Source organism: Ailuropoda melanoleuca, chromosome 8, assembly GCF_002007445.2.
Source record: "Ailuropoda melanoleuca isolate Jingjing chromosome 8, ASM200744v2, whole genome shotgun sequence".
Lineage (NCBI taxonomy): Eukaryota > Metazoa > Chordata > Mammalia > Carnivora > Ursidae > Ailuropoda > Ailuropoda melanoleuca.
The window spans coordinates 119,743,561-119,769,744 of NC_048225.1; the positions used below are offsets into that span (position 1 = coordinate 119,743,561).

The window sequence follows — 26,184 nt, forward strand, 5'->3', positions numbered from 1 at the left end:
CCGCGCGGGCCCCCGCGCTGCCCCACGCCGCGCCGCGCCGGCGCCGGGCGGCAGGATGGGCTGTATCCAAAGCATCACCTGCAAGGCGCGGATCCGGCGCGAGAACATCGTGGTGTACGATGTGTGCGCCACCATCGACCAGTGCCCCACGCGCATCGAGGAGACCTCGCCCATCGTCCTGCGCTACAAGACCCCCTACTTCAAAGCCTCGGCCCGCGTGGTCATGCCCCCCATCCCCCGCCACGAGACCTGGGTGGTGGGCTGGATCCAGGCGTGCAACCAGATGGAGTTCTTCAACACCTACAGCGACCTGGGCATGTAAGCGACCCGCAGCGCGGAGCCGGAGCGGGGTCCCTGGCCCCGTCTCTCCTCCCCACCCCGACCCTCCTCCTCAGCTCCTTCTTAGCGCTCTCCCCATCCTCTTTCTAAACCTTCCTCCCGCCTCCTCTTCCACCTCCCTCCTCCCTGCGCTTTTGTTTCAGTGACAGGGCGGGTGTAGGGAGGCTCCTCGCGAAAGCATTTTTCTCGTGGTTTGCTTCTGACTCCCCGTGAACGCGAGGAGGACGGTGCGGGGCGGCGAGAACGCGACGAGGAGGGTTCGAGAGACGGGCGTGGGGGTGGCTGGCGAGTGCCCTGGGAGTTTCGGGGCGCCGTCTGGGCTTGATGGGGCTTCCCGGGAAGAGTTTGGGGGGACCTGTGGAGAGGAGTGGAGTGGAGTGCTGGGGGCGCACGGGCTCTGCCGCGCGTCCTTTGGAAAAGCCGGAGAGGGCTTAGAGGAGAAGGTCCCGGGCGTCCGAGCGGGACGTGCTGGTTCTGCCCTTGTTCCCTTGGATGTTGAATTCGAGCCCTTGTGCCCCAGGCCGGGAAGCCTGCAGGCGTTTCCATTCGGAGCCGCAAACCCGGCAGAGCCGCTTCTCTGGCTCGGCGCCCCCTGGACGAGTTGTGCGGCGGTGGGGAGCGGGAAGGTACCTTGTGCGAGCAGCCTGGGGCTGACGCGGCGAGGGGTTTTCCTTGTGCTCCGGGAAAGTACACGTCTCCTGGCTGTCCAGGGTCCTTACTTGCTCCAGAACTTTACTAATCGCAGCGCCGGGAGGGATTCCCCAGCGCCCACCGGCGAATCCAGTTGGCGAGCTGGGAGCTCTCCAACTTCTTTCAGCAGCGCCGCTCCGTGCGCGCAGAGCTGGGCGGCTGCGGGGAGACCGAGCACCGTGGCGACTCCGCGGCCACCACCCGGAGCCTGCTGCCTGCCCCAGAGCCGCAGGCTGTGGGCTGTCGCGTCCAGGACTTTTTAGGCATTCACTTTGCTTAACTCCTTGCCAGCCTTCTTGCAGAAGCGGACCCTGAGCAGTTGGAGACCACAGTGGCTAAAAGGTTTGGGGCCTGCATTCTACCTGTGTAACAGTGTTGGTCTAGAGTACCCTAATTAGCCTGCAGCCTCTAGAGAAACCCTTTTCTGGAAATCCAGCCTCATTTCATTTATTAACCAGAGACTCTGGAGCTCCCAGGATTCATCCATTGAATATATGGGGCAAGGGAGTTTCTATTTTGAAAGGCCAAACTATCTTTTTTTAATGGCAGCTTGCAAGATTTTTACTATACTCTGAAAGCCTGTAAGTTAACACTAGTGATAGGTGCTAAAAGAAATTTTGACAGGTTGTTTTGTTCCCCCTGCCTTCCCCTCAAAGAGTTTGAACTTTTCTCTTTAAGCATAAAAGCTCAGTGCCGGAGAAAGCTCATTCCTAGTGAAGACGTGCAAGAGCCTAGTTTCTTCCTATATGCCTCTGTTCAGTGTGTTCTTACCTTTCTGAAGGCTGTAAGAAATGGGGGACATATTATTTTGGGTGAATCATGACTTTTAAAAAGAGACACACCCTCAAAAGGATGATTATATCTGAACACATGGGTCTCTTAAAGCTGTTCTTTTAGAAACCCATTATTTCCAGCAAAGTCAGAGAAAGCTCCAGACCAGGCAAAGGCCTTCCCTTTTGTCCTGGCGCTGATGGCAGTGTGCACCTTGCCCGGGTGGGCGGGGATGGGGGCAGTAATTGCAGTCTGGGGCCCCTGCAGAGGAGGCTAGGAGGGACTGAGCAGAAACAGCCTCCCTTTTCCCCAGACTACACAGCTAGGCCTCTCTGTTGCTTTGTATCAGTAAATCAAAAGCAAACAAATAAATAATTTCTTTCCATAAAAGAAAACATATGCTACTGCAGGAAAAGCCAAGTTGAGATACAGACGTAGTAGTTGAACTTCCTTGAATCTGGGGCAGAGTGTGTCCACAGTGGAACCAGCTTTAATGGGGATGAACTGGTGTGGGGTCTGAGGGGCACTTATTCTTTGACCTTTCCTTACTGAATTCTTGCCTCTGGGGCTTGGAAAAGAGGTTTGCTTTTAAACTGCCACGGTCAGTATTTTAAGATTCTCGGTGTTCATATTGATGTAGGGAAGCAAAACAGTGCCCAAGAAATCACGAAGTATATTATTTGAGATCTGGGTCCAGAGTCCACCTGTTTTCATGGTTGCAATAATTGCTATGTTTAAGCATACTTTGGAGCCCCAATTTGATTGAACAAATCTCCACAAAATGTTTATGCCCTGAAAACTTAGCCAGTGCAGACTTTTTAGTGGGACCTCATATTGCATGAATGTGTTCACAGTCTGTTAGTTATTTTCCAGTATCTTGGGAGGAGGGGACCCACAGGCTGAATTCTCACCCCTGTGCAGTGCTCTTGTTACATGAAGCACGATATGATCGGAGGGTATAGGTTAGGAAGCTGCCTTTTCAACATTTTAAAAGGGACTGACAGAGGAAATCCACAATTTAAAATGGCAAGAAACTTCTAGTGACAGGCTTAAAAGAAAACATGAGCTTTTGAGGTTTAAAGTTTCAACATTTCCAAGAAGGAGTAGGTTTCTGAAGGAGCCTTTGAAATATCTGGTGATCATCATGGCCGGAGCTTAATTTGAACTTGAATTCAAGCGACTTGGAACATCCTCGCATGATTTCATAGAACCCAGACTGGTGGATACTTACGTCCTCTATTTCTCCTTTGGCCCTGGTGAACCTCGCAAATGCAGGCCAGATCCAAGTCTTCCTCTTTCAAGAATGAAGGGCCTCTGGTTTTTTGTCAATCATCCCTTCAATAAACAAATATTTATCAAGTGCCTCTCTGGTCTGGGCACCAGCAAAGAAAGCAAAGGACCAAGCAGGAAGCTTCACTGTTCTTCAGTGTAGGAGGGAGGGACACGTGCAGAACAAGCCTTTGCTCCCAAGCGGTGTAGGAGAAATGCTGGAAAGAGGGCTGGGAGGCCAGGCAGGGTTTTCTAGAGGCAGAAGGACTGGAACTGGATGTGAGCAATGGATAAGATTCAGCTAGACAAGGAGGGGGACTCCTTCTAAAAGAGAAGAAGAGCACATATATAAGGGGGTGAGAAAATATAAGGCGTCTGAAGAGAGCATAAGTAGGCTGTCAAGTAGCAGAGCAGTGGGAGACGAGGTCCAAAGGCAGGCCAGGGTCTGGTGGGAAAGGCCTAGGACAGGACCTGGAAAAGAGACCACTGAGCTCAGGTCTTCTGAACCAGTGTGGCGAGGCTTTTCATACTTCCTTCATACCCCTGGGGCATGCAGGAGCTTTTCAACAGAGACGTAAAACCTTTGTGATGGAACAGTTTTGAACGCCAGACTACTCCAACCAAGAGGTTTCCTGAGTGAGGTCTGAATGAAGAATGGGGTTCATGTGTCAAGGACGAATGAGGTGAAGCCAAGGTCAGGGGGAGAACAGGCAATGGCTAAAGCCCTCCCCACTCTCTCCGAGCCCATGTGCGTCATCTTTTAGAGCTGTAAGGGAACTGTGGTCAGCCCAGGGCTGGGAGACCCTTGGCCTGGGTGAAACTTGAGGCGGTCACAGCTCACTCCTGCCTGTCTCTACTCCTCCTTCAGAGCCAATGTTGATGAGAATTTGACTCTACCTGCCCACCTTTGTTGCCAGTTCAGTCCAATCCAGGCTGGTTTCTATCCACTCCAGAATTGTTCCGGCTTAGTTTGTGATTTCCGTGTTACCAATCCAGCAGATGCTTTTGAGAGACACTCACTTTTTCAGCAACATTCCGCATAGTTGACAGCTTCCCCCATCTTGAATCACTCCCATCTTTTAGCTTTATGCTATTTTTCTAGCTGTTTCTCTCTGTTACCTCAAAGTACAGTTCATCGGGACATTACTCATTTGATCTGCTGCCTGCGTAATTTTATCCACCCCAATGGCAGGAGATGCTCTGCATGATACGCGGTCACCTGCGGTATAGTGTGTGTGTTTCGAGGTACGATTTCCACTTGGCTGTCTCAAAGACATCTCGGGCTTAATGCACCCAAGCTGGAACTCCCGATTGCCACTTCAGCTCCCTTCCCAAGTCTGCATCTCCACCGTTCTTCCCCCATCTTGGTGAAGAACACCTCCAGCCCCTGAGCTGCCCAGGCTGAAACAACTGTGGGTCATCCTAGATATTTCCCCACGCGTCCAGTCCATCTGCAGACCCTGCTGGTCCTGTCTCCGGGATAGCTCTGTAATCCAGCCACCGCTCTGCATCCACTCAAACCCTCACAGGACAGGTCACCGTCAACTACCACCTGCTCCAAAAGAGGAAATTTCCCAGCCAAATTTCCCACCTTCCTTCTTGCTCTCCCTCCAGTCTCTTCCCCACACAGTGGCCAAGTGATATTTTCAAAACGCAAATGTTATCACTTTCCTGCTTAAACTCTTTACTGACTCTTCATTGTAATCAGGCGGCAATGTGAAGGCCTATTCTCAGTCTCTGAATTTCTGTTCTTAAGCCATGTCAAACTGTTTCCGTTTCTTAAAAAACAAAACAAAACAACAACAACAACAAAATGGCTTCAACCCAATTCAGAACTTTCCCTTGTGCTGCTCTCTGTCTGAAATGCTTTTCTTGCCCACCCTTTTCTAGCATATTCCTGCTTCTCATTCAGGTCTAAACCGTTACCTCCTCAGGGGCCACCCGGATTTCACAGTTTAAATTGAGATTCTTCTGTTCTGTTGAATGAGACACTATTCTTTTACTTGTTACAGTTTGTAAGAATGTAATTGTACATTTATTTAACACCTGACCCTTCTACTAGAATATAAGCCCCATGAAAGCAGGTATTATATCCATTTTACGCCCTATGAATGGTGCTTAGCTCCTAGCAGATACTCCATAAACATCTGAAAAATAAATGAGCCATTTTTTCTGACCTCAAACAGTCTGTGTCGTCTTCAACAAATCATGTCTCTCTTCAAAATCAGCTTTTCTTTAAAAAAAAGAAAAAAGATTTACTTTTTTATTTGAGAGAGAGAGAACGCAGGGGGGAGGGGCAGAGGGAGAGGGAGAATCTGGAGCAGACTCGGCGATGAGCACGGAGCCCAGCACGGGGCTCAATCTCATGACCCTGAGATCACGACCTGAGCGGAAACCAAGGGTTGGATGCTTAACCGACTGAGCCACCCTGGCACCCCTCAAAATCAGCTTTTCCTATCACACCCAAGGCTAACCCCATTAGGCTCCTGACCTCTAGACATCCCAGCCGTCGCTTAGCACATACACAGTTGAAGGCTGCTGTGATTTTGTGTCATGTCGTTGCCCTGGCAGACCTGCTGCTCCCCAGCACAGGGCTTCCGTCTGTCACTTCCTCTGCCTCCGTGCAAATCTATGCACCAGGATCGGTGCTCAGCAAACACCAAAGCCTCACTTTCGCGTCACCTGTGATCACGTGGCATTTGGCGTCTGCCCAAGAAGAGGTAACCTGGAGACGGTGTCATCACTAACTCATGGCCTGAATCCCAGGACCGTGGGTGCTTTAGTACTTCACCCCCCCAGGTCATTTCCCCCAAAGCTAGCACTTCCCTTCTCATCCATGGCTGCCTGCTGCCTGCGTGTGCGGTATGGCTTTGAGTGTGGCCCTCATCGGTCATAGAGACGCCTCCTTTGGGCATCTGATGACCCCCCCCCAGGCCACTTGCACCGACACCCACCCCGCCATTCCCATTACATCCCCGGATTGGGGGGGGGCTCATGATCTGAGAGGAGCCAGAGCTGCTCTTCACCAGAAATGTCGGGGACTCCCTGTCTAGAGTGTGAGATGGGCAACAGGATCCGCTTCCCTTCTGAGAGTCCTGAGTGCCCTTGAAGGGGAGCTGGCTTCACCCTTTGCCTCTAATCTTCTCCATCTCGGAGCGGAGGAGTGGCAGCGGATTAGTGGGTCTTATCAGGAAGCATTAAGCTCACTGGAGATACAGCACAACTCTGGGGCTGGAGAGGATGGGAGGAACCGGAGGAGACGTCGGGACCGCATGGCTGGGGTGACGCGCATGCTACACTTCAGCCCGGCATGGGGTGGACGGGGACAGCAGGGTGTCCGTGACCTTCCACCAGCAGCAGAGGCAAAAACTGTCTTTGGGGCCACGTCTGCCGATGCTTCGTGTTCAGGTGAACAGAGAAGGCTGGTGACTGGGCAGGAAACTGCAGACTCTGGTGTGGGGCACAAGATCCCAGGTGTCTCTTCCCTCCGATTTCTACAGCCCTCGGATCTCGACTGACCCTCCTTCTCCGACCCTGGGAGCTCGATGCTGTCATGTGCCCATCTTCCTGAGGAGAAAACTGAGGCTCAGGGAGGTCAGAGGACTCGAGGGCACACGCCTAGCAAGTGGTGGCACGGGGACTGTCTTCTGACTCTGTACCCTGCTGTCTGTATGCTGCCCGGTGTGGCCCGGCTGTGGTGGGGACCGGCCGGCGCCCCATTCATGTCAGCACTAGAAAACCTAGCGGTTACGGTTACTGCAGCCTGGGGCCTCGCTGGCACTGCAGCGCTCCTGGAGGAGAGGCTCGGGGTTGCCCAGAGGCCCCAGGTGGGTGATTCTGTAGCTCCCTTCTCATCCAGCCACTTGGGCCACAGATCACAGAGGTGCTGCCATTTCTGATGTGTTAACACTGAACAGGCCACGAGAAGTGGCCACCATTTATAAATGGCTGTCGTGAGAAGTCAGCAGTAACAGAGCATCCTGGTGAACAGGATGGGCCCGCGTGGTGCCAGGGTCCGTGGGAGGGGTTGGGGCGCACACACTTGCCGCAGAGAATCCCCCACATAGTATGCGGGGAGCTGCCTGCCATTCTCACAGGGCCTCCCAAATCAGCGAAGTACCCTGGAGTTGTCGCAGTGGGTTTGAGAAGGAGGGGTGCATGTGTCCAGGCGGCGGGAGAATTGTTCGCATCCAGGAAAGCCTCCTGAGTCTGGGAGATGTGCTACCCAAGGGCCACGAAGGGAGGGGCAGAAGATGACATGAAACACACAGCCCCCCGGGAAATCTCAGCAGCGGAGGGGGATACTCCTGTGGCAGTGAGGTTCGGGAGCTGGCCGCCGGGGCCTCAGCCGGCAAGCAGCCCTGCCAGGAGTCCAGGCCCCGGCCACCACGGACCCCTGCTCTTTCTAACCCACTACCTTCACTCCTAGGAAGGAGGCTCTCAGAACTCACTCTGTGAAATATCGTTGTCCCTCTACAGTTCCCTAGTCTTTTCCAGAGAGCCTTAGCTGTAGTGCTTTTCTCCGATTTGTGTGTTTCCTCACTCCTTCGGAAACAGAGAACATCATTCTGAGGTTGGAGTGTGGACGTCTCGGAGCTCCCCCTGAGAGCGGCGGTAGACATTAGCAGTGAGAGCCGGGTCTTTTGGGGGCGGGGGGCAGAGAAGGCAGCCCCCAGCTCTCAGGGACCCCAAGCCAGCCAGTCTGAGCTGCAGATTTTAGCCCTGGGCCGCCTCCTCCAGGAGTTTCCTTGAGGGTCCCCTGTCAGCCCTGGTGGACAGCATGATGGTCACCAGCGCATGACAGTCACCCAGAACACTCAGTTCCTGGACTTCAGAGTCTGTTCGTCCCTCAGACTCTCCAGACCATCACTGTTTGGACAGATGATCAGGAAGAGAAAGAAGACCCACTTCTGGTGGCAGAACGACCCTTGGCTCACCAGAGGGACATCCCTCTGGCACTATTATCCCTTTCCCAAGGCCCCCTCAGGCCACCGTGTGAGCCTTGCGGACCCTTCTCCCTCATTAGGTTCTGGGATGCTAGCCAGATGGAACCAGCGGCTCACTGTGTCCCTGAAGATACAGCTGCTGGCTCCCCAGCGCAGGGGTTCAGGTCAGAAGACCTGGGTTCGAGCACCAGTCACGTGACTTTTGCAGATGCCTTAACAGTTGAGTGTCTGCTTTGCATGCATGTCACTGGGTGATTAGATCTGTCCCGTCTCCATCACTGGGGGTAAAGGCCGTGAAAGAGCGCTCCAAACTGAAATGTGCCGTGCACGTGTTATTGTTATTATTACGGAGTGTGACTCTTGTCACTAGAGGATGACTCTCAATCAGCCTTAAGGAACAGGGAGGTCGTGGCCATGGCCCTGTGGCTTCCGGGCAGAAAAGCGGTCAGACTCTGAAGATGGATGGGTCCCAGACGGCTCAGCTGCTGCTCCCCAGCCCTGCTCAGAGCCGGAAGGAAGGAGAAAGGCTGGCTTTGCCCAGAGGGCACTGGGGCTATTTTCCACTCATACTCAGGGGTGGGTGGTGGCTGCCCCTTGTCCCACCCAGAAGTCACCCTCCCAGATGTACTCTGAGCTGTGGGCTCTGGTCGGCATCCAGGACCCTGAGAGCTTCCAGTTCCTGGACAGGATGCCTGCAACTCAGCCACGTCCTTGTGGGGACCCCCCCACCCCTGTCCCGGCCCTCCCCTGAGGGGACTGTGTCAGTCAGATGAGGAGCCTAGGACTTGGGGACGATACTAGAGTGTGTAAGCCATGCTGTTTCAGCTCCGGAAGGAGCTGTAGCTGCAGGCTTCACAGCCCAGGTGGAGAGATAGGACCAACCTGCAATGATTTGCGTCTAATTATAGTTAATATGTCTGCTGTCATTAATATACTTTTTCTCTCCATATAAAAGGATTTTTTCTCTTTATAAAAAGACCTCACATAATTAACCTGATAACCATGACACATATTTAGGGCAATCGTTATTCCCATTTTACATAAGTAAGTGGAGGCCCAAAGAGATGAACGACTGTGTTCAAGGTCACCCTGGCAGGCACTGGGTGGGACAGGCCTGGAGCCCAGGCCTCTCAATTCCTGCCCTAGTGCCTCCCCATGCCAAGTGCACAGTCAGCCAACCCTGGACAGGAGCGGGGGACAAGAGGGGTCATCCTTAGAGCCATGCACATTGGGCACCTCTGAGCCGGTCAGCATTTGTGGCCTCTAAAGACAAGAGAGGACAGATAAGAACATCTCAGTGTATTCAACAGAAGCAAAGAGAAATGTGCAGGCTGTCAGATTAAAGTGAAATAAATAAGACCATGGTGTCTGATGGCACCTCAGGAGGGTTTTGGGGACAGGCCTGCCTTAGAAAGCCTCTGCCTGCTGCTCTCTCGGGGCCTGACCTTTCCAAGCTGGCTTTGGGCCTGTGTCAGGCTGGGGCGCTCAGAGGCTATCCGAGGTCTACCTAATGGGAAGTAATAAACCATCGTCCTCAGTCAGCATCTTGAAGGGCAGGCGGGCTGAGGAGGTCGGGGCTTCTGGGCATGAGTGGTGGCCTAGACACGCCTTGGCAAGTTGGGAATGGCCAGAAGCAGGCCAATGAGACATTGCTTGGCTCTAGGCATGAAGATAGGGGACTGGGGTCAGGCGCTGGGGTATGTGGGGACTGTGAGGCTGGAAGGGGACACAGACAGGCTTGTTCTGGGAAAGCAGGATGCTGCCCTGTCTTCTCCTCCTAAGGGCCACCAGCTGAGCCATTCCCAATGGCAGCCTCCACATCCGAGGCTGGGGGACTCCATTCAAAACCAGATTGTTTTAAAGGGACTCAAATAATTGAGAATCTGTTTCAAACGTTCATGAATAACCTTCAAGTTTTTTAAAGAAATTAGTGTCAGAAAACTAAACCCACACTCCCAAGATTTCTTCGCGGCCTTTGGAGCCAGGGAGCCTGTCTAGTGCTGGGCTGTACGTGGGCTTTAAGCAAGGAGCTGGTATTTCCTATTGTCTGTCTCCCTATGAGGCCATGAGCAGCTCACTCAACGACAGTCAGCCGTTTGTTGAACACGTGTCTGTGCTAAACGTGCCATGTGCACATCTGTAAAGTGGGGCTGTTGCTTTCCCCGAATTAGAAATGAAGAAACTGAGACCCAGAGAGGTTGAGTGACTTCCTGGCATTACGCAGCTAATCGGTGACAGCCAGGATTAGAAACCAGATTGCCGGAGACTCTGTGACGTCATGCTGCCTCATTAAGGGGTGAGTGAGTGAATGAACCAATGAATGGGTGGGGGTGTTCGGGATATTGCCTACACGCTTGCTTTTGTCCTTCCTGAGCAAACCTGGGGAACAAAGGGTTTAATCAGATTGGAAATTGCCAGCCTCCTCGCCTCCCAGCTGGTTTGCTCAGCTGGTCAGGACATGACGTTAATGAAACCAGGGTCTTGGGGTCGGACCCAAGGGACCCTCTCAGCACCTGAGTTTGCATTCTTTACCAGCCAGCTACCCGACAAGTGACGGCTACCAGCTACCAGTCACAGCAGAGTCTAGATTAAAGAGAAACACCCAGAAAAGGGCAGGTAGTGGGTCAGCAGAATCATCCATGAGTCGCGAAGTGTTAGGGCAACGTGGGAACTGATGTCGCCCCCTGGTCATCTTAACAGATGGGGGCCGTGACACAGCCGGTGACCCAAGTCCTTCCGACCTCGGGCACCCCTAGTCTGTGAAGTAGTAACCGCCCCCTTCCTTGTTTGCCGAGGGTCCAGGTTTCTGGGCAGAGATGGCCACCTGCCCAAGAGAGGAAGCAGCCCAGAGTCCAAGAAGGGCCTGGTCCTCGGCAGCACAGGGACAAACTCACATCAGCCCAAGGGATGTCCACACAGTTGCCGGGAGCAGAGAGACCAGCCTATTCCCAGTGTCCATAGACAGTGATTAGCAAGCAGGAAAGGAGAGGGTCTCCCCAGAGACGCCCATCACAGATGGCAGGAAATGGGAGGGTTTGGCAGCCTGAGGGAGGAGGGATGTGTGGAGAACGTGAGATTCTGCCTGGGTGCCCAGCAGCTCAGAATCCCTTTCCCCCACCTCCCCACCCCCTCGCACCCAGGGCCATACATGGGCCCCCTGGCCCACTGCCCACACACAGGCAAGGTAGTTTCATGGCCCCTGGCAGGTCCAGAAGAAACAAGATCCAAGTGGTGTCAAAGGTGGCAGATTGTGAGGGGCGGGAGCCCTCCCCTGACAGCAGGGCTCAGCTGGGAGGCTCCTGGGGGGCCGAACAGATGGGGCAAGTCTGAGAGGGTAGCCTAGCAGCCTGGAGACTCTGTTTCTGGTCTGGCTTCTAGTTGGGTTTCTCTCCACTTTTTTTCTCTCATTTTCTGCTCACTTGAGGCCGTTTAGCACAGGGGCATGATCTAAGTGTGCTGGCTGCTTACTCTGAAGAAGGGAGGGTGGGGGGAACAGAAGCGAGCCGGTCAAGGCCAACACACAGTTTGCCCCTGGTGGGATTTAAGGGGGCGGGGGGTTCTAGGGGAAGGACTGCAGAGGGGCCCGTGTGTGCCTCCGAGCAGCCTATCACCTCGGCCTGTCGGGTGGCTCCAAAGCTCTGTCTTTGCACCACTGCAGGTTGCCCGTCATGAGGACTCAGGAAATCCAAGCAATGTTAGATAGTCTGCCTCCCCCTTACACGGTCCTGTTCCAGCCTGGTCCTCCCTCTTGAAACTTGCACTGGGACCCACCTCCAGCCCTCTCTGGAGGAAGAGGCACCTTCAGATTTCCCGGCCGAGGTGGGCCCCTCACTATTGTCCTGTTGGCTTGCGTGGCCTTTTCAAGTCCCTGTCCACCACATGCACTGTCTCTGTGTCCATGTCAACATTTCCCTGCCTGGTTTCTGGTCCTCTGCTCATCTCAGGCCAGTCACCCTGTCAGACTGCTGGGCCTTAGCCAGATGCCTGCCCCTGGCCCCCGTCCTCCTGGGTCCTCTCTGTCAGACTCCCTCTCTTTCTGTCTGAGGTAGAACAGAGAAATGCAGAGGGGCTCCCAGCCAGAAGACCATGCTGTCCTTTGTCCTGGGAGGCCATGAGCCACCCTGTCCTCCGCATACCTNGTAGAACAGAGAAATGCAGAGGGGCTCCCAGCCAGAAGACCATGCTGTCCTTTGTCCTGGGAGGCCATGAGCTACCCTGTCCTCCTCCGCATACCCTCTAAGCCAGCACTCTTCCTCTCATGGATGGTGGGGGTGGGGGTTTCAAAAGCCATGGAACAATCTTCATAAAGAAAATTGTTTGTGACTTACAGGGGCAACTAAACTAGAGTTCTGGAAGTCTGGCAAGGCAGCTGGAACTCAGGCCAGACCAGAGGACAGGGGACATCACAGAGTGGGCGGGGCAGGGAGGGGCAGATTGGTGTTCCAGGCCCCAGCGCCAGGCCGCTCGCAGAAGTGTGTCGCAGAGGGATGGGGTATGAAAGAAGTTGAGGAACGTGGTTCATGGCCCTTGTCCTCTTGGTAGCCATCAGAAAGGCCTGGGTGTCCAGAGCAGACCCTAAGATGTGGGAAAGAGGACAACTGATGGGGTGCAGACAGCCAGCCTGGTTCCTGCCCAGTGAGGCCAGACAAACTCTTGACCTTTGGTCTGGACCTGCCTTACCTGGGGGGGCGGGGGGTGAACTTGGAAGACCCAAGTGGGGCTGGTGCCGATCTCACCCCCACCCCAATGCCAAAGAACAGCCCCTCAGTCTTCTTTGCTGAAAGTCCCTAGGGTAACAGCCTCTGGTCAGGTAGCTGAGCCAAGTGGCCCCAACTAAGGGGTAACTGAGACGGAAGGGAGGGTTGGGGCCGGGCACCCTGAGGTGCTCCCCCGCCCCCGGTGGTAAAGGTGCGTCCTCCTGCACTGGGCTGCCGTCTCATCTTCTCTCAAATGTCTCTGAGAAAGGTCATTGTTACAGAGCCTGGGGCCCCCAGGGCATCTCACCATCTGGGTGAGGCCGCTGTGGGGCTGCTGTGGGGCTGCTGAAGACTTTCAGAGATGGAACTGTTGCATGATGAGACAGACGATCAGACCTGAAGGTTGCCTAGAAGGGGTCATTGTGCAGATTGGGAGCTAAGGGCCCCTTTCTCCTGCAGGAGCCTAGAACCATCGGCCTAGAACGGAAGGGGAGAGGCAGCATCGGTCCACCTGACAAGGTTTTCGCAGAAGCCTTAGCTGTCGACCTTTAACCTTCGGATCTGTGCAGACCTTTCCATTAAGCAGCCGATTCTCTTTAGCCAAATGGCTGAAGGGTCCCGTGGGCCCAGGACTTGGGAACAGCACCCTCTGGGGATGGACTGTGAACACTTGGACCTTCACATGGTTTCCTCTCTGCTCACATCAAGCCACCATTTCTGTGGTGTGTGGCGGTGACTTCAGACTCAGGATGGAGGAGTCCTAGGCCGGGTACCCCCGCGCTGGACAAACCACCACTACTAAGCCAGGAAGAGTAGGGATGCTTCTGGATCAGCAGACAGGTGTGTTTAGGTCTTCCCTCCAAGAGAAAAATCCATCCCCACTTGGAGGCGGAGAGGGGTTTTTCTAAGATACTCTCAGCATCTGGTGCTTCTTGAAACGTCTGGGCATCAGAATTAGGATCTAGAGGGGCGCCTGGGTGGCACAGCGGTTAAGCGTCTGCCTTCGGCTCAGGGCGTGATCCCGGCGCTATGGGATCGAGCCCCACATCAGGCTCCTCCACTATGAGCCTGCAATCTTCCTCTCCCATTCCCCCTGCTTGTGTTCCCTCTCGCTGGCTGTCTCTATCTCTGTTGAATAAATAAATAAAATCTTTAAAAAAAAAAAAAGAATTAGGATCTAGAATTTCACCTTTGTATTTACGACTTGCCACAAAAACAAAGGAAAAGCATTTTGGAATGCTTTCATGCTACTCCAAAAAACCAAAGACATAGAAAAAATATTCTATTAGAAACATCAGTGCTTAAATGGAAGTAAAGGAGCCAGAGAGAAGGAAGTGGGCAGATGGTGAGGCTGTCTTCGCTGGGACAGGTCAGGGGCTAAGTATACCCAGAGTTCAAGAGCACAGACCTGTTTACAGGGTAGCGTCGAACTCCTGAGCTGTTGCAGCTCCACCTGCAAACATTTCCAGTCTCAACGATTCAGTGTCTTCTGTCCTGCCACACTTGTTGGTCCACATACATGCATGACCCAGGATGGAGCTGAGATGGATCGCCCTGACACTTTGGCTCCCTGGCGAAAATCAACTTCTACACAAGCTCGGAATCTTGGCTCTGGGTCACTCCATCCAACTTCTAGATATTCACTATTTATGCCCGTAAGATCAGACTTGTTAGTTGTGTTGTGCAAATGTTCTGAGTTCCTGCCAAGTTCTATCTGCTCACTCTACCCATTACTGAGAAGGTCTGTTGAAATGTCTCCCCATGCTGGGGTGTTCATGACTCTCTTCCTGCAGGGCACTCAAGTTTGCTTTATACGTTTTGAGGCTGAGCCTGCTTACTTCTTTGGTTTTGCTTCCTCTTCATGTTTGACCTCTGGGGAATCTGTTTTGCAAGCTCAACTATGGATTCCATAAAAGATTTGTAATGGAGAGTTTTTTAGGGTATTTATTTAACTACGTTATGACTTCCTTACTAAGTTCTTCTGTTCCTTAACTAGAGGCAAAAGTAAGGCAAAAAAAAAAAAAAGCTTTTAGGGGCTACTTCTTCTGATTTGAAGGAATATCTTTCAAAGCAAGCTGTCGAGGCAAGGCGCTTTGGTAAGAAGACCCGAGGTTTCTTAGCACCCCTCCCGTTGGGAGTGGAGAGAGGAGCTAAGGCACGGTGAGGATCTTGGATTGAAGGAGTCTGGCAAGACCCATACCGTGCACCAGCCACAGCCGACAAAGGTATACTGCTGTCTCAGTGACTCAGTTTCTCTCCAGTGTTGTAAATGCCTCTGTTCAGTGACTATGGCATTGGTCCCCATTTGTACACACTTCAGGGCCCCAAGCCTGCCTTGAAGAACCAGGATGTTCTCCTGGAGAGGAAGGTGCATTCCTAAGAAGCCTCTAGAACCTAGCTGAACACAGCCAACCACAGTGTCCTTCTGGAGCATCAGAGACTCAGAAGGATTTGCTCCAGGTTTCTTTGCTCTTCTTCCCTGGGCCTGACCCTGAGGTTCATTTTGCACTGGCACTTGGCCCTTGGCAGGTGGTGAGCTTGTGTGCCTTCTCTTCCAGATGGCTCCGAGAAGGACCAACAGGAGGAGGGAGGGAGGGGGAGGTAACGCAGTCTGCTGTTTGGAAGGCGTAACCAGGGGCCCCTGAGAAGGCACCCATGCCTGGCACCGCCCGGGCACTCCTTGGGTTGACTCTCCCGGAAGTGGGGATGGGGGTGAGGACTCCCTGCGCCGAGCTGCTTTGGGGTGTCATGATCCCAAGGCAGTTGGGGGTCACATAAAACTAGAATCCGGTGACCAAAGGCTAGGCTAGAACTTGAGCATCTACCAAAGTGCTTTTCTCTAGGTACTTCCGCTGAGGCTCAGACTTACTCTTAGAGCTCGTGCTGTCGTTGTCCGTATAACAAGGGAGAAAACACAGGCTCGGGAAACATAAGTGGTGTGGCAGGTCCACGCGGTTAGGAAGTGGCCACACTTGCCACCTGATTCCACACTGATTGCTCCCTTTTGATAAGCTGATGGTAGAAAGAGAAAAGGCGATAGAACTTCAGAAGCTGGAGAGACCACGGAGCCCCCCAGTCCGACTGCTTTTTCTCAGGTCCAGCAACAGCACAGGTGTGACAAGAGGTCAAGGGAATTTTCCCAGGTCACACAGACAGCTGAGCGGCAGATCGGCTGCGAGCCTCCAAGGATGGAGTTTATTGTGAAACATGTCTGTTTTTATAACAATTCCGTGAATTTAATTTTTTATACAAGCTTATCATCCCTCCAAGAAACACACTCCATAACGCAGTGACGGTCCGCAGGAACGACCTCGCCAGGACCGGCCCTGTATCGGGAGCACAGGGTCGGAGGCTCCACTCTCAGCTGGGCCTCCCGGCTCCGAGGGGCCGAATGTGTTGTCTCCTCCTTCCTGGGCAGGTGGGGCCTGTCAGAGAGCAGAGCCGCACCTCCCCCATCTGACTGGCATGCAGTCTTCTGTCCATTCTTTGGCCACCTGATAGGCTCAGGATGAACATACCATGCCAAGGGTTTCACCCAGATGTGCCTCATTAATACTCGCTGAAATTCATATCATGTCTGCGAGACACATAAAGAAACCGAGGCCCTTCAAAGATCATGTAATTTGCCCAAACTCGTGGTGCTGGAACCAGAACTCAAAGGGCTCCAGGTTCAAAGGACTCGGAAGCTATGCTTCTGACCAGCAGTATCAGGACAGCATTACTAGTACTGTTGCCTCACCTAAGAGAGGAAAGGCAACCTCCGGATCCCAAGCAGGGCTTGCGGAGCCTGGACAGCAAATCATCTGTTCACAAAACTATTGCAAATATTCTTACCAAACTGCACGTGCATGAGAGGGAGTTCAGGATTTTTCCGTAAGCCAACAAAACACTCTTTAAACAAAAATGACCAAAGACTTGTGCTCTTTGTGTTACCAGCTCTTTGGGCCCCTCACCCCATGCCTTGCATTCAGGTGAGGTTTGCATGGGATCTGGAGTTGGGTGGAGTTGGACATTCGTTGTCATTGCGGCGGGTGAAGCATTAGATTCCCAAGGAGACGGCGCCATGGTGGAGAAGGGCACAGGGCTCAGAGCCACCCAGCTCCTAAAACTCACCGCCCTTAACTCCTCTTTGACTGGAGGCCACATAGCACGAAAGAGCCCAGACTCTGAGCCCTCACACACAGGCTATGCACGTAGGTTCATCCGTAGCTGTTACTAGCTGTGTGACTTCAGGCAGTTCAGAGACCTCTCTGTGCCTCTGCTTCCCCATCCATAACGGGGGTACCTACTTCACAGAGTTGCTAGGAAGATTGCAGGAGTTAACATTTATAACATGCTTACAACAGTGCCTGATGCATTGTGGGCACCTGGTATTTTTGTTAAATGTTTTTAAAAATAGGTGAGGAGCGCCTGGGTGGCTCACTCGGTTAAGCGTCTGACTCTAGATTTCAGCTCAGCTGATGATTGCAGGGTCGTGGGATGGAGCCCCGCATCCATCTCCACGCTCAGCGGGGAGTCTGCCAAGATTCTGTCTCTCCCTCTCCCTCTTCCCTTACCCACCCCTGCTCTTGCTCTCCCTTGCTCTCTCTCTCTCTCAAAATAAATAAATAAATCTTTTTAAAAAAGAAATAAAAATGGGTGAACAAATAACAAAATGAACAGGTATTCTTTGAACACCTGGTATGTGCCAGGAGCTGTGCCGGGAAATCTCTCATACCGTGCAGAAAATCTTGTGGTTGTGTACAGCCCCTTCGTACAGCTAAATCAGCCAGCTGGTGTTATTAAGCACCTGAGTGCTTGGCACTGTGTGGGGTCCACTGTGGGCTTTGTAATCAGGGAGGCCTGCCTGGAGGAGGCAGAACCTGATAGACTGGTAGAGACCCCCGAAAGACCACCATAAGTTGCCTTTTCTCCAGGCAGAATTATACCAGTTCCCTAAAGTGTCCTTACAGGTTCAAACGTGCTCATCCTTGGGGCTCTCTTCCCAGAGGTCTTCACGAGCAGCACGGGAGGACTTGTCATCTAGGCACTGTTATCCCAGCCTCATGCCTGCTTTGACTCCCCAGAACCACAACGTTCCAGTAAAAGAAGTCAGGTGTGACCTTCCACAGCCGCTAGGACTTCTCTGGCCATCCTCACCTCATGCCCAGACCACCTTCCCCATCTTGGTTGTCAGCAAATTTCCCTTCCCCGTGTCCATTGCTTCGCTTACTAGGCTGCACTTGGTTCTTTCCTAACTGCCTCTCCCAGGACGGATTTCCTTCTGCTCATCTCCTCCTAGATCAGCTGTCTCCTGAACCCCTAGACCCAGAGCTCAGAGCCCCTGGATTAGATTATGAGCTCAGAATTTTTAGGAACCCTGACAGCTTTGTGTGCATGCGTGGCTGGGGATGAGACCGACAAAGACAGAGTAAGGGTCTGCATCCGAAAGTCATCAACTGAACCTGAGCACTGAACGTGGAGGAAGGCAAAGGACCTAAAGCTCCCAAGGGGAACCTCAGATTAACTGCAGGCCGTGTGAACCAGAATGAAATGCATACCAATGCTCAGGAGGCTGTTCACCTGTGCTGAGGTTGACGGAGATGTCCCCTGGGACCCATTCCTCGCGATCTGTCCCCTTTACCATCCTCCTGCTTTCTGGGCTCTGAATTGGAACATCAGCTTAATGTGCCACCCTGACCCAATAATCAATAAGTTTAATTCAGAGATACAAAAAGTGATTCAGACAGGATCCTAAATAAACGTAAGGTTTTGTGGTCCCAAATGTCATAAAACCCAGAGTGGAGAAGGTAGACATTGGCCGTTGAGGTCAAAAGCCTTTTCAACAAAGTGGCCGTAGCAGTAACTGTGAAACATCAGTCCATTAAACTAAAGGCCCAGAGCATTCCCATGAATTGTCCTCAGGGAAGATTCTGGACCTTCCAGGCCATGTTAATAGTAACCATCCTTCATCTTGGTAATAGAAACATACAAAGTGCTTTTGCTCGTAACATTGCCTGTGCTCCTCACCATAGATGTAAGAGGAAGGTGGGGCGGTAGCGTTTCTTTTTTGCAAATGAAGAAACCAAGACCCAGCAGAGTTGTGTGACATGTCCAAGGCCAGAAGGCAAGGAATATGACTAGACAAGCTGCTTCTGACTCATGATGCACGCTTTGTCCACTCTGCCGCCCTTCCAGCCCTCGGGTTCTGCATTTGATCGTCAGCCTGATGGGCAGCCAACCTAGAAGAGCCAGTCGCCTTTCATTTGGAAAACTTGCAGAGATGGGCTCCATTTGGTGCCAGAAATGTGTCTGACTTGAACTTGTCTTTGACAATATACAGATCCAAGACGGGCATTTTGCTGACTTTTGCTAAGATAATGCTTTGTGGCCTCTCTTAAAGTCACAACACAGCTGGAAGGGAATTTGAGAAAACATCTGACTCATCCTTTGCTCTCCTCCAGGAAACCCAGAGGGAGGTGGGTGTCCTGTATCACACAGGCCCTTACACACACACACACACACACACACGCACCCTGCCTTTGCCCATTGAAAACCCTCCTTTCCCTCTGAAAACCTGAGCAAAGTGCTGATGCCATGATGGCATCTGGACCCAACGTGCAGAATGCCCTGGAAGGCAGGACACCAGACGTGCTCTGGGACAATTTTTTGCCATTCAGACAGGTTAATGAGACAGGTGGAAACACATCCAAAGTGTCAAGTCTCACTTTGGTTCCATGTTTAGGAGGCAACTCTGACTTGGAAAAACGAACATGCTGGAAACAGTCTTGATGGGAAAGATGACAGTCTGAGACAGGAATGGCAATTCCTGCAGTCCGTGGCCTCCTGTGTCTGTGGCTATCGTCAGGGGTCACCTTTTTCACCCAGGGCCCTCCAGGTGTCACCTCCTTTACTTTGACTAAGATAGATTCAACCGTGGAGGCCCCCTACCACCTGTCTTCTTTGGCATAGTTTGAGAATCAAGGAACTAAAGTCTGCTGTGGGCCTTTGAAATGAGAGTCCAGTCTAGCAGCTGGTGTTGAGTTCCCCCACTGCTCACCCCATCTCTGGCTTTTTCAAAGAAACTCAAAACTACTCCTTTTCATAGGCAGGGGTTGGGAGAAACGGTTGCTTTTTTTTTGTGGGAAGATAAATGAAGTTACAGAGCAGCCTCTGGGTGAGGTCCCGTGGGGGAGAACAGAGCGGGGATTTCTTCCATAAAGAAATGGCAGAGCCCTCCTTCGCCTGTGGGCTCTCTACCTTTGATGTGCTCTTTACCCCTTGAAGCTGAAGATTCTGCCCTGAGGAAAGTTAGTTTACACCTTGTTACTGAAGAAAATAGCTGAGGTTTGAGAGATAAACAGCCGCCCACTCCTTGTCTGTCAAGAGCTAACACGGCTCAGATGAATGGGAGACCTCCCTCTGCTCCCCTCTCCGCCTGCCCCATGACGCTCCCATTCTTCCTGCTTCCATGTGAGGACAGCCAGCTTCCTCCTCCCCAGCCCTGCCTCCCCCCTTTGGGAATTGAGCTAATCCTTTAGGAAATATTTAATGTTCATAGGCCTCTCTTGCATAGAAGCCGTTTAAGGGTTCTTGTGATCCTGGATTTAAATCCGTCTCTTTCATTTCCTACAAATTTATTGCCATCTGTTGATTTCATTCCTATGACACCCACATCAAGATCATTCATAAAGAGGAGTAGAACCATTCCTAGACCCTTCCCTTACTCAGCACTTTCCCCCATCCAAATGCCTGAGCGTGCATGGGTCTGTGAAAGCACATTCACCCTCTCCCCCTCCCCCTTCCCCTCCCTCTTTTGGTCTCTCAGTCTCTCTCTCTCTACACACACACACACATACAGTGCACACACACATCTGACAGACTATCAGGCAGTTTTGAATTTCAGTATTCATTTCCTGAATAATGAGAAGTAGGCTCTCACCAGTCCCTTTATCCCTTGGGAACCCTGGTTGCTGGACCCACTAATTTGGGTTCAGGATTTCTTTGCTGCCTGTTGTCAGCTATTTTCCTCATTGTTACTCATTCCTTCCTAAAGCCCCTTTCCTTTATTCTCATCAAAGGTAAGTTAGCAGGTTGTGTCTCATCTGTCCTGCAGTCTCTGGGGGCCCCCAGTCCCTCCCATCCTGCCCATCCTACCCACGGGAGGCTTGGAGGGTTTGGGGAGGGACTAAATGAGGTGGCCCCGAGCCCAGTGCTCGGTGCAGGGCCTGACTCCAGTTAAGGGTCCACACAATTATCATTGGTGTTGTTTTAGCGCCTGCCAGTCCTGCCCTTTAACCCAACCCTTGTCAGTTCTGCCCACCCTCTTCTCCCCATCCCTGCCCCCTTGTGCAAGCCCCACCTCCTCTCACCTGCACCACTGCCTCCCATCTGGCCTCCCTGCCTCCCATCCCCAAGCCCTTCCCTCTGCCACCTGTCCTCTGCATCCAGAGTGGGCACCTCAGCATATAAATCTGATCATGTCATCCTCCTACTTACAAGCCTAAGGTTCTCCACGCCCTCCAAAATAACATTCACACTCCTCACTAAGTAATGCCAAACGTCTGCTGGGGAGGGCATCTAACCTGCCTCCTCTGCCTGCCCCTCTGTGGGGCTCAGCCAGAGCCACGGCACACTGCACGCCGCCCCCCGCCAAGGTCCCCCTCCCTTTCAGAATACACCTGTGCAACTGAAGCAGAATGTCGGGCTTCAGACTCCTCACTTCCCATACTACTGCTCTGCATTGTCAGTGTTTTCACATCTATTGATAGCATCGTGGTGCGGCAGCAAGAACACGGGCCTGCGAGCTCAGAGTTCTAGGATTCTGGCATCTCATTTAGATTGCCAGTAGTTCTGTGAGATAGGGAAAACAGGAATTATCTCCTCTTATCTGCAAGCGATGAAACGGACCTGGGGGAGAACTTTTTCATCTATGTTTATGGAGCCATGACTGGTCTTAGGACCAAGAGCGCATGACATAGCGAGAAAAGTATTGGACTTGGAGTTGAGAGCCCTGGATTCAAATTTCAGCTCTGCTACGGTCCAGCTGTGTCACGTAGAATGCATTAATTTTCTGATAAACTTTATTTTACTAGCTACAAAATTAATAGGTGTACTAGAAAAAGCAAATGTAGCCAATAGGTGACGTCGCAGTCCCATTAGCCCTTTCCGTGCCTGGGGCAGACATAGCTAATCGATCACAGCATGCCCTCCCACCGAGCAGCCCCAGCGGTCCGGGAGCCAGCAGCCAGCAGCCGCTGCTGCAAATCGGAGTTGGCACAGAAAATGAAATTGCTTGCCATCCCTCCACTAGATCTCCAGGTTTTTTTCAATCATCTTGGGCATAGAAACCTGGTCTCCTTTTTCCACCAGGTCAGCCTAGAACCTCCCTTTTCTGGAGATACTACGGTAACAGAATGAGAAGCTCCGGGTCCGGGTTCCTTCTCTTGCCCCCAGTCTCCTCGGTTTGGCTAGAGTGTAATGGCGCGTCCCGTGTGCTAGTTCTGAGGAGCGAAGGGCAGAGAGTAAGCACTTTTCTAGACCGTAGAAGGCAGTACGAGTGCGTTCCCGTAGCAGACCCTCGGAGCATCCGCTCTGTGTCAGGCACTGTGAGAACACGCGGGGCGAGCCGTGTTCGTATTTGGCCAGGCCGGCAACGTAAGCACACGACCACCAGCCGTCTAGATTCTCTTCCCCGCGGAGGCTGAGAAGGGAGCCCAAGAAGGGAGCCCGGCCTCTGTATCTGGAGCAGACGCACCACCCCAATTACGGGCAGGGTAGCCCCGGGCCTGGGGCAGAAGGCGGGAAGCTCACGCTCCCTGAGCTCATTGCTTTTTTTTCTTTCAGCAGATCTGCCTGTTGCCCCTTTCCTCTCTTATCTGCTCTTTGAGTCTTTTATGTGGGATTATTGCTTATCAGTAAACTTAGGCTGCTGGGAAGACAGAGAAGTGAGGGTCACGGTGTGTTGTAACCCTGGCAGGGGAAGGGCGGCAGCAGTCAGAGCAGAAGGACTAGGCTTCTGGATGCGGCTGTCCTGATCGGCTCTCGGGGGCCAGAGCACAGTGAGACGTCTGCTCCCCAGCCCCNCCCCCCACCCCCCGCCCCCGCGGCCTCCGGGCTCTGGGAAGATTAATGTGTCCTCTGGAAAGCACGTGGCGCTTTTTGGAAAAAGCCATGCTGTGAACTCCGACACTGGTAGAAAGAAGATTGAAGTCTTATCAAATCTCTGCCTCGCTCCATGTCTTAGGATCCTTACAGCCTTGTTCTGTTACATCCTCTGTGTCGTTTGCTAGTTCCCAGCTGGTCCCGCAGACAAGCACCTTACTGGCAGAGTTTGGTGAAGACACTGTACTTAGCCTACCTAAAAATACTGGTGAAGGGCACATCTCCCTTCAAGGGGCTGTTTGAGAAGATTTAGTGCTGAGGCTTGCCACGTTGCTTAATTTTTCCTGCTCCATGTTGTGAATGCGGGAACCCCTGGGGATTTCTGTGGTCTTAGGAGACTAGCTTTCTCCCTAATGTAACAAAACCAACTTTCAGAAAACACGGTTTGTCTGTACTGACTCTAAAATACCCTGGATGATTAACTTTTCCACTATCTTTGCAGAATACACACAGAATGTGACTCTCCAGGGGAAGAGAAACTCATTTAGGCACTGACCACCCCTCTCCCCATTTGACAGGTGCCATGGTGTTAGTGCTATGTCTGGGCCTGTGCTGGAGATGGTAACCCAGAAGACTGGGACCACGATGGAAATTGTTCCATTTGGAATTCTCCCTGGCTTGGGTGCCTCTCTATCTCTTTCTCGCCTGGCCACAGAAGGAGACTCAGTGCCATCCGTCTGTCCTTTCTTTGAATCTTCAAGGAGAATATCTTCACCCAGCATGTCTTGTACTATTGGCCTGAATAGAAAAGCAATGAAAGCTTATCCCTTATTGATAGTGAAACAGACAAGGGGTGATGCATGCTTTCATTATAAATGGTGATCCAGAAGGATTCAGGTAATGCAGGCAATGGTCCATCAAGACGGTGTTTCCTGATAGCCCATCTCCCAGCCTTAGCTACTGGAGTCGTTCCCAATATACTTTGTTCAGAACGGAATTGTTCTCAGTTTTGGACTTGGAGAACAGAAGAATGTGTTTTGAAGATTTCCTTGCTGTTACACTGTCGTTAGAGATTATATATCCCTGCCCCTCGAGGGACTTTTTTCATTTTTCTTCTGGGGCAGCCATAAATCGTGTCCACACAGGTGTCTAAAGAAAAATCCTACTAAAAGTAGGCTCTAGGGGCGCCTGGGTGGCACAGCGGTTAAGCGTCTGCCTTCAGCTCAGGGCGTGATCCCATCGGTATGGGATCGAGCCCCACATCAGGCTCCTCCTCTATGAGCCTGCTTCTTCCTCTCCCACTCCCCCTGCTTGTGTTCCCTCTCTCGCTGGCTGTCTCTCTCTCTGTCGAATAAATAAATAAAATCTTTAAAAAAAAATAAAAAAAATAAAAGTAGGCTCTACCTGGAAGTCTTCTGGAGAAGGTAAGCCCCTGAAGGTGGACTGAACTGTTTCAGGGCACTTCTAGGAACCTCAAAATTGGCCTAATTAATGTTTTTGCATAGTAATATACCTGTTTTCAATGTAGACTTAGTTAGCTTCTTTAAAAATAATTCTTCAGGTGAAAGATGTTAATGACTTCTCGTCCTGCCCTGCAGAGCAGAGCCAGAGAGCTTGATAGTTTTAGGCCAAATAAACGGAAGTACTACTTTACTACGCTGTAGGTAGTAAATGTGCAAAACCCGTTACTCCGAGAAACAGTATGGGCTGGAATTATAAAGAGATTCCAGGAATGAACTCTCAGAGAGTCGTGGATGACAGATATAAATGGGGTTATTAAATGGAAGTTAGGGGACATTTCCGAAATGCTTAAAGTGAACATTCTAAATGCATCTCCCATATTCTCCCATGACCTTCTGTGACACCACTGTCAGGGGTGCCTTGTAAGGTGGGGTGAATGCTGGTCTTACCTACTGCAGTGTTTTAAATTCTCATGCTCCACTCTTGTTAACCCAGCTTAACCCGTTTAATCTCTGTTATTATTGTTATTTTTTTTTATATATATTCTGGTCTCTTTCAATTGGCCACTTCCTCAGAACTCTCTGAAATAATTTGGAAAATGTAGGGGGTCCTACAGCCCAGCCATAAGACAGGAAACCCCTGAGCTCCGATCCTGCCTCTGCCAACTTGTTGCCTGACCCTGGGGTGTCGCTGCACCTCTCTTGCCTCGTTTTTCATATCACAAAGAGCGGGAATTGGATGAAAGCTCCCCTGAGGTCTCACAAGTGGGAAAATTCTAGGAACCTATAAATAAATACAATATGCACACTCATTCGGAGAGTGCCTGGAATGAAAGAACGGGAGGGGGCGGGGGACTGCTTTGCCTAATTTTTTTCCCCATTTTTTAAATTTAAATTCAATTAATTAGCATATAATGTACTATTAGTTTCAGAGGCAGAGGTCAGTGATTCATCAGTCTTATATAACACCTAGTGCTCATTACATCACGTGCCCTCCTTAATGCCCATCACCCAGTTACCCCATCCCCTCATCTCCCTCCCCTCGAGCAACCCTCAGTTTGTTTCCTATGATTAAGAGTCTCTCGTGGTTTGTCTCCCTCTCTGGTTTCATCTTGTTTTATGTTTTCCTCTCTTCCCCTATGAGCCTCTGTTTTGTTTCTTAAATTCCACATATCAGTGAGATCATATAATTGTCTTTCTCTGATTGACTTATTCCACTTAGCATAATACCCTCTAGTTCCATCTATGTCGTTGCAAATGGCAAGATTTCATTTTTTGATGGCTGAGTAGTATTCCATTGTAATATATATACCACTTCTTCTTTATCCATTTATCTGTCGATGGACATCTGGGCTCCTTCCATAGTTTGGCTATTGTGAACATTGCTGCCATAAACATCAGGGTGCAGGTGCCCTTTCGGATCACTACATGTGTATCTTTGGGGTAAATAATGCAATTGCTGGGTCATAGGGTAGCTCTATTTTCAACTTTTTGAGGAACCTTCATACTGTTTTGCAGAGTGGCTGCACCAGCTTGCACTCCCACCAACAGTGTAGGAGGGTTCCCCTTTCTCCGCATTCTCGCCAGCATCTGTCATTTCCTGACTTGTTAATTTTAGCCATTCTGACTGGTGTGAGGTGGTAACTCATTGTGGTTTTGATTTGTGTTTCCCTGACGCTGAGTGGTGTGGAGCATTTTTTCACATGTCTGTTGGCCATTTGCATGCCTTCTTTGGAGAAATGTCTGTCTGTTCATGTCTTCTGCCCATTTCTTGGTTGGATTATTTGTTCTTTTGTTTTGCCTTATTTTTCAGGAAGGGTAAAGTCAAGGACTTCCCCCTTCTGACAGGAAATGAACATTGTAGGGACAGTGTCAGGAAAGCCCTGTCAGCATCAGGGAAACCCTGATATCTTCCTTTTCTTCCAACCT

General features: G+C 51.5%; 1 protein-coding gene across 4 annotated transcripts in view; it reads left to right on the forward strand.

Annotated features, from left to right (window-relative positions):
- The first annotated feature begins 6 nt into the window (after positions 1 to 6).
- Positions 7 to 26,184, forward strand: part of FAM78B (family with sequence similarity 78 member B) — an 81,829-nt gene continuing 55,651 nt past the window's right edge. For all 4 annotated transcript variants that reach the window (XM_019794039.2, XM_034667220.1, XM_034667219.1 and 1 more), the window contains exon 1: positions 7 to 318. In XM_019794039.2, the coding sequence (XP_019649598.1) occupies positions 56 to 318 (263 nt within the window). In that variant the 5' untranslated portion in view covers positions 7 to 55. The remainder of the gene's footprint in view (positions 319 to 26,184) is intronic.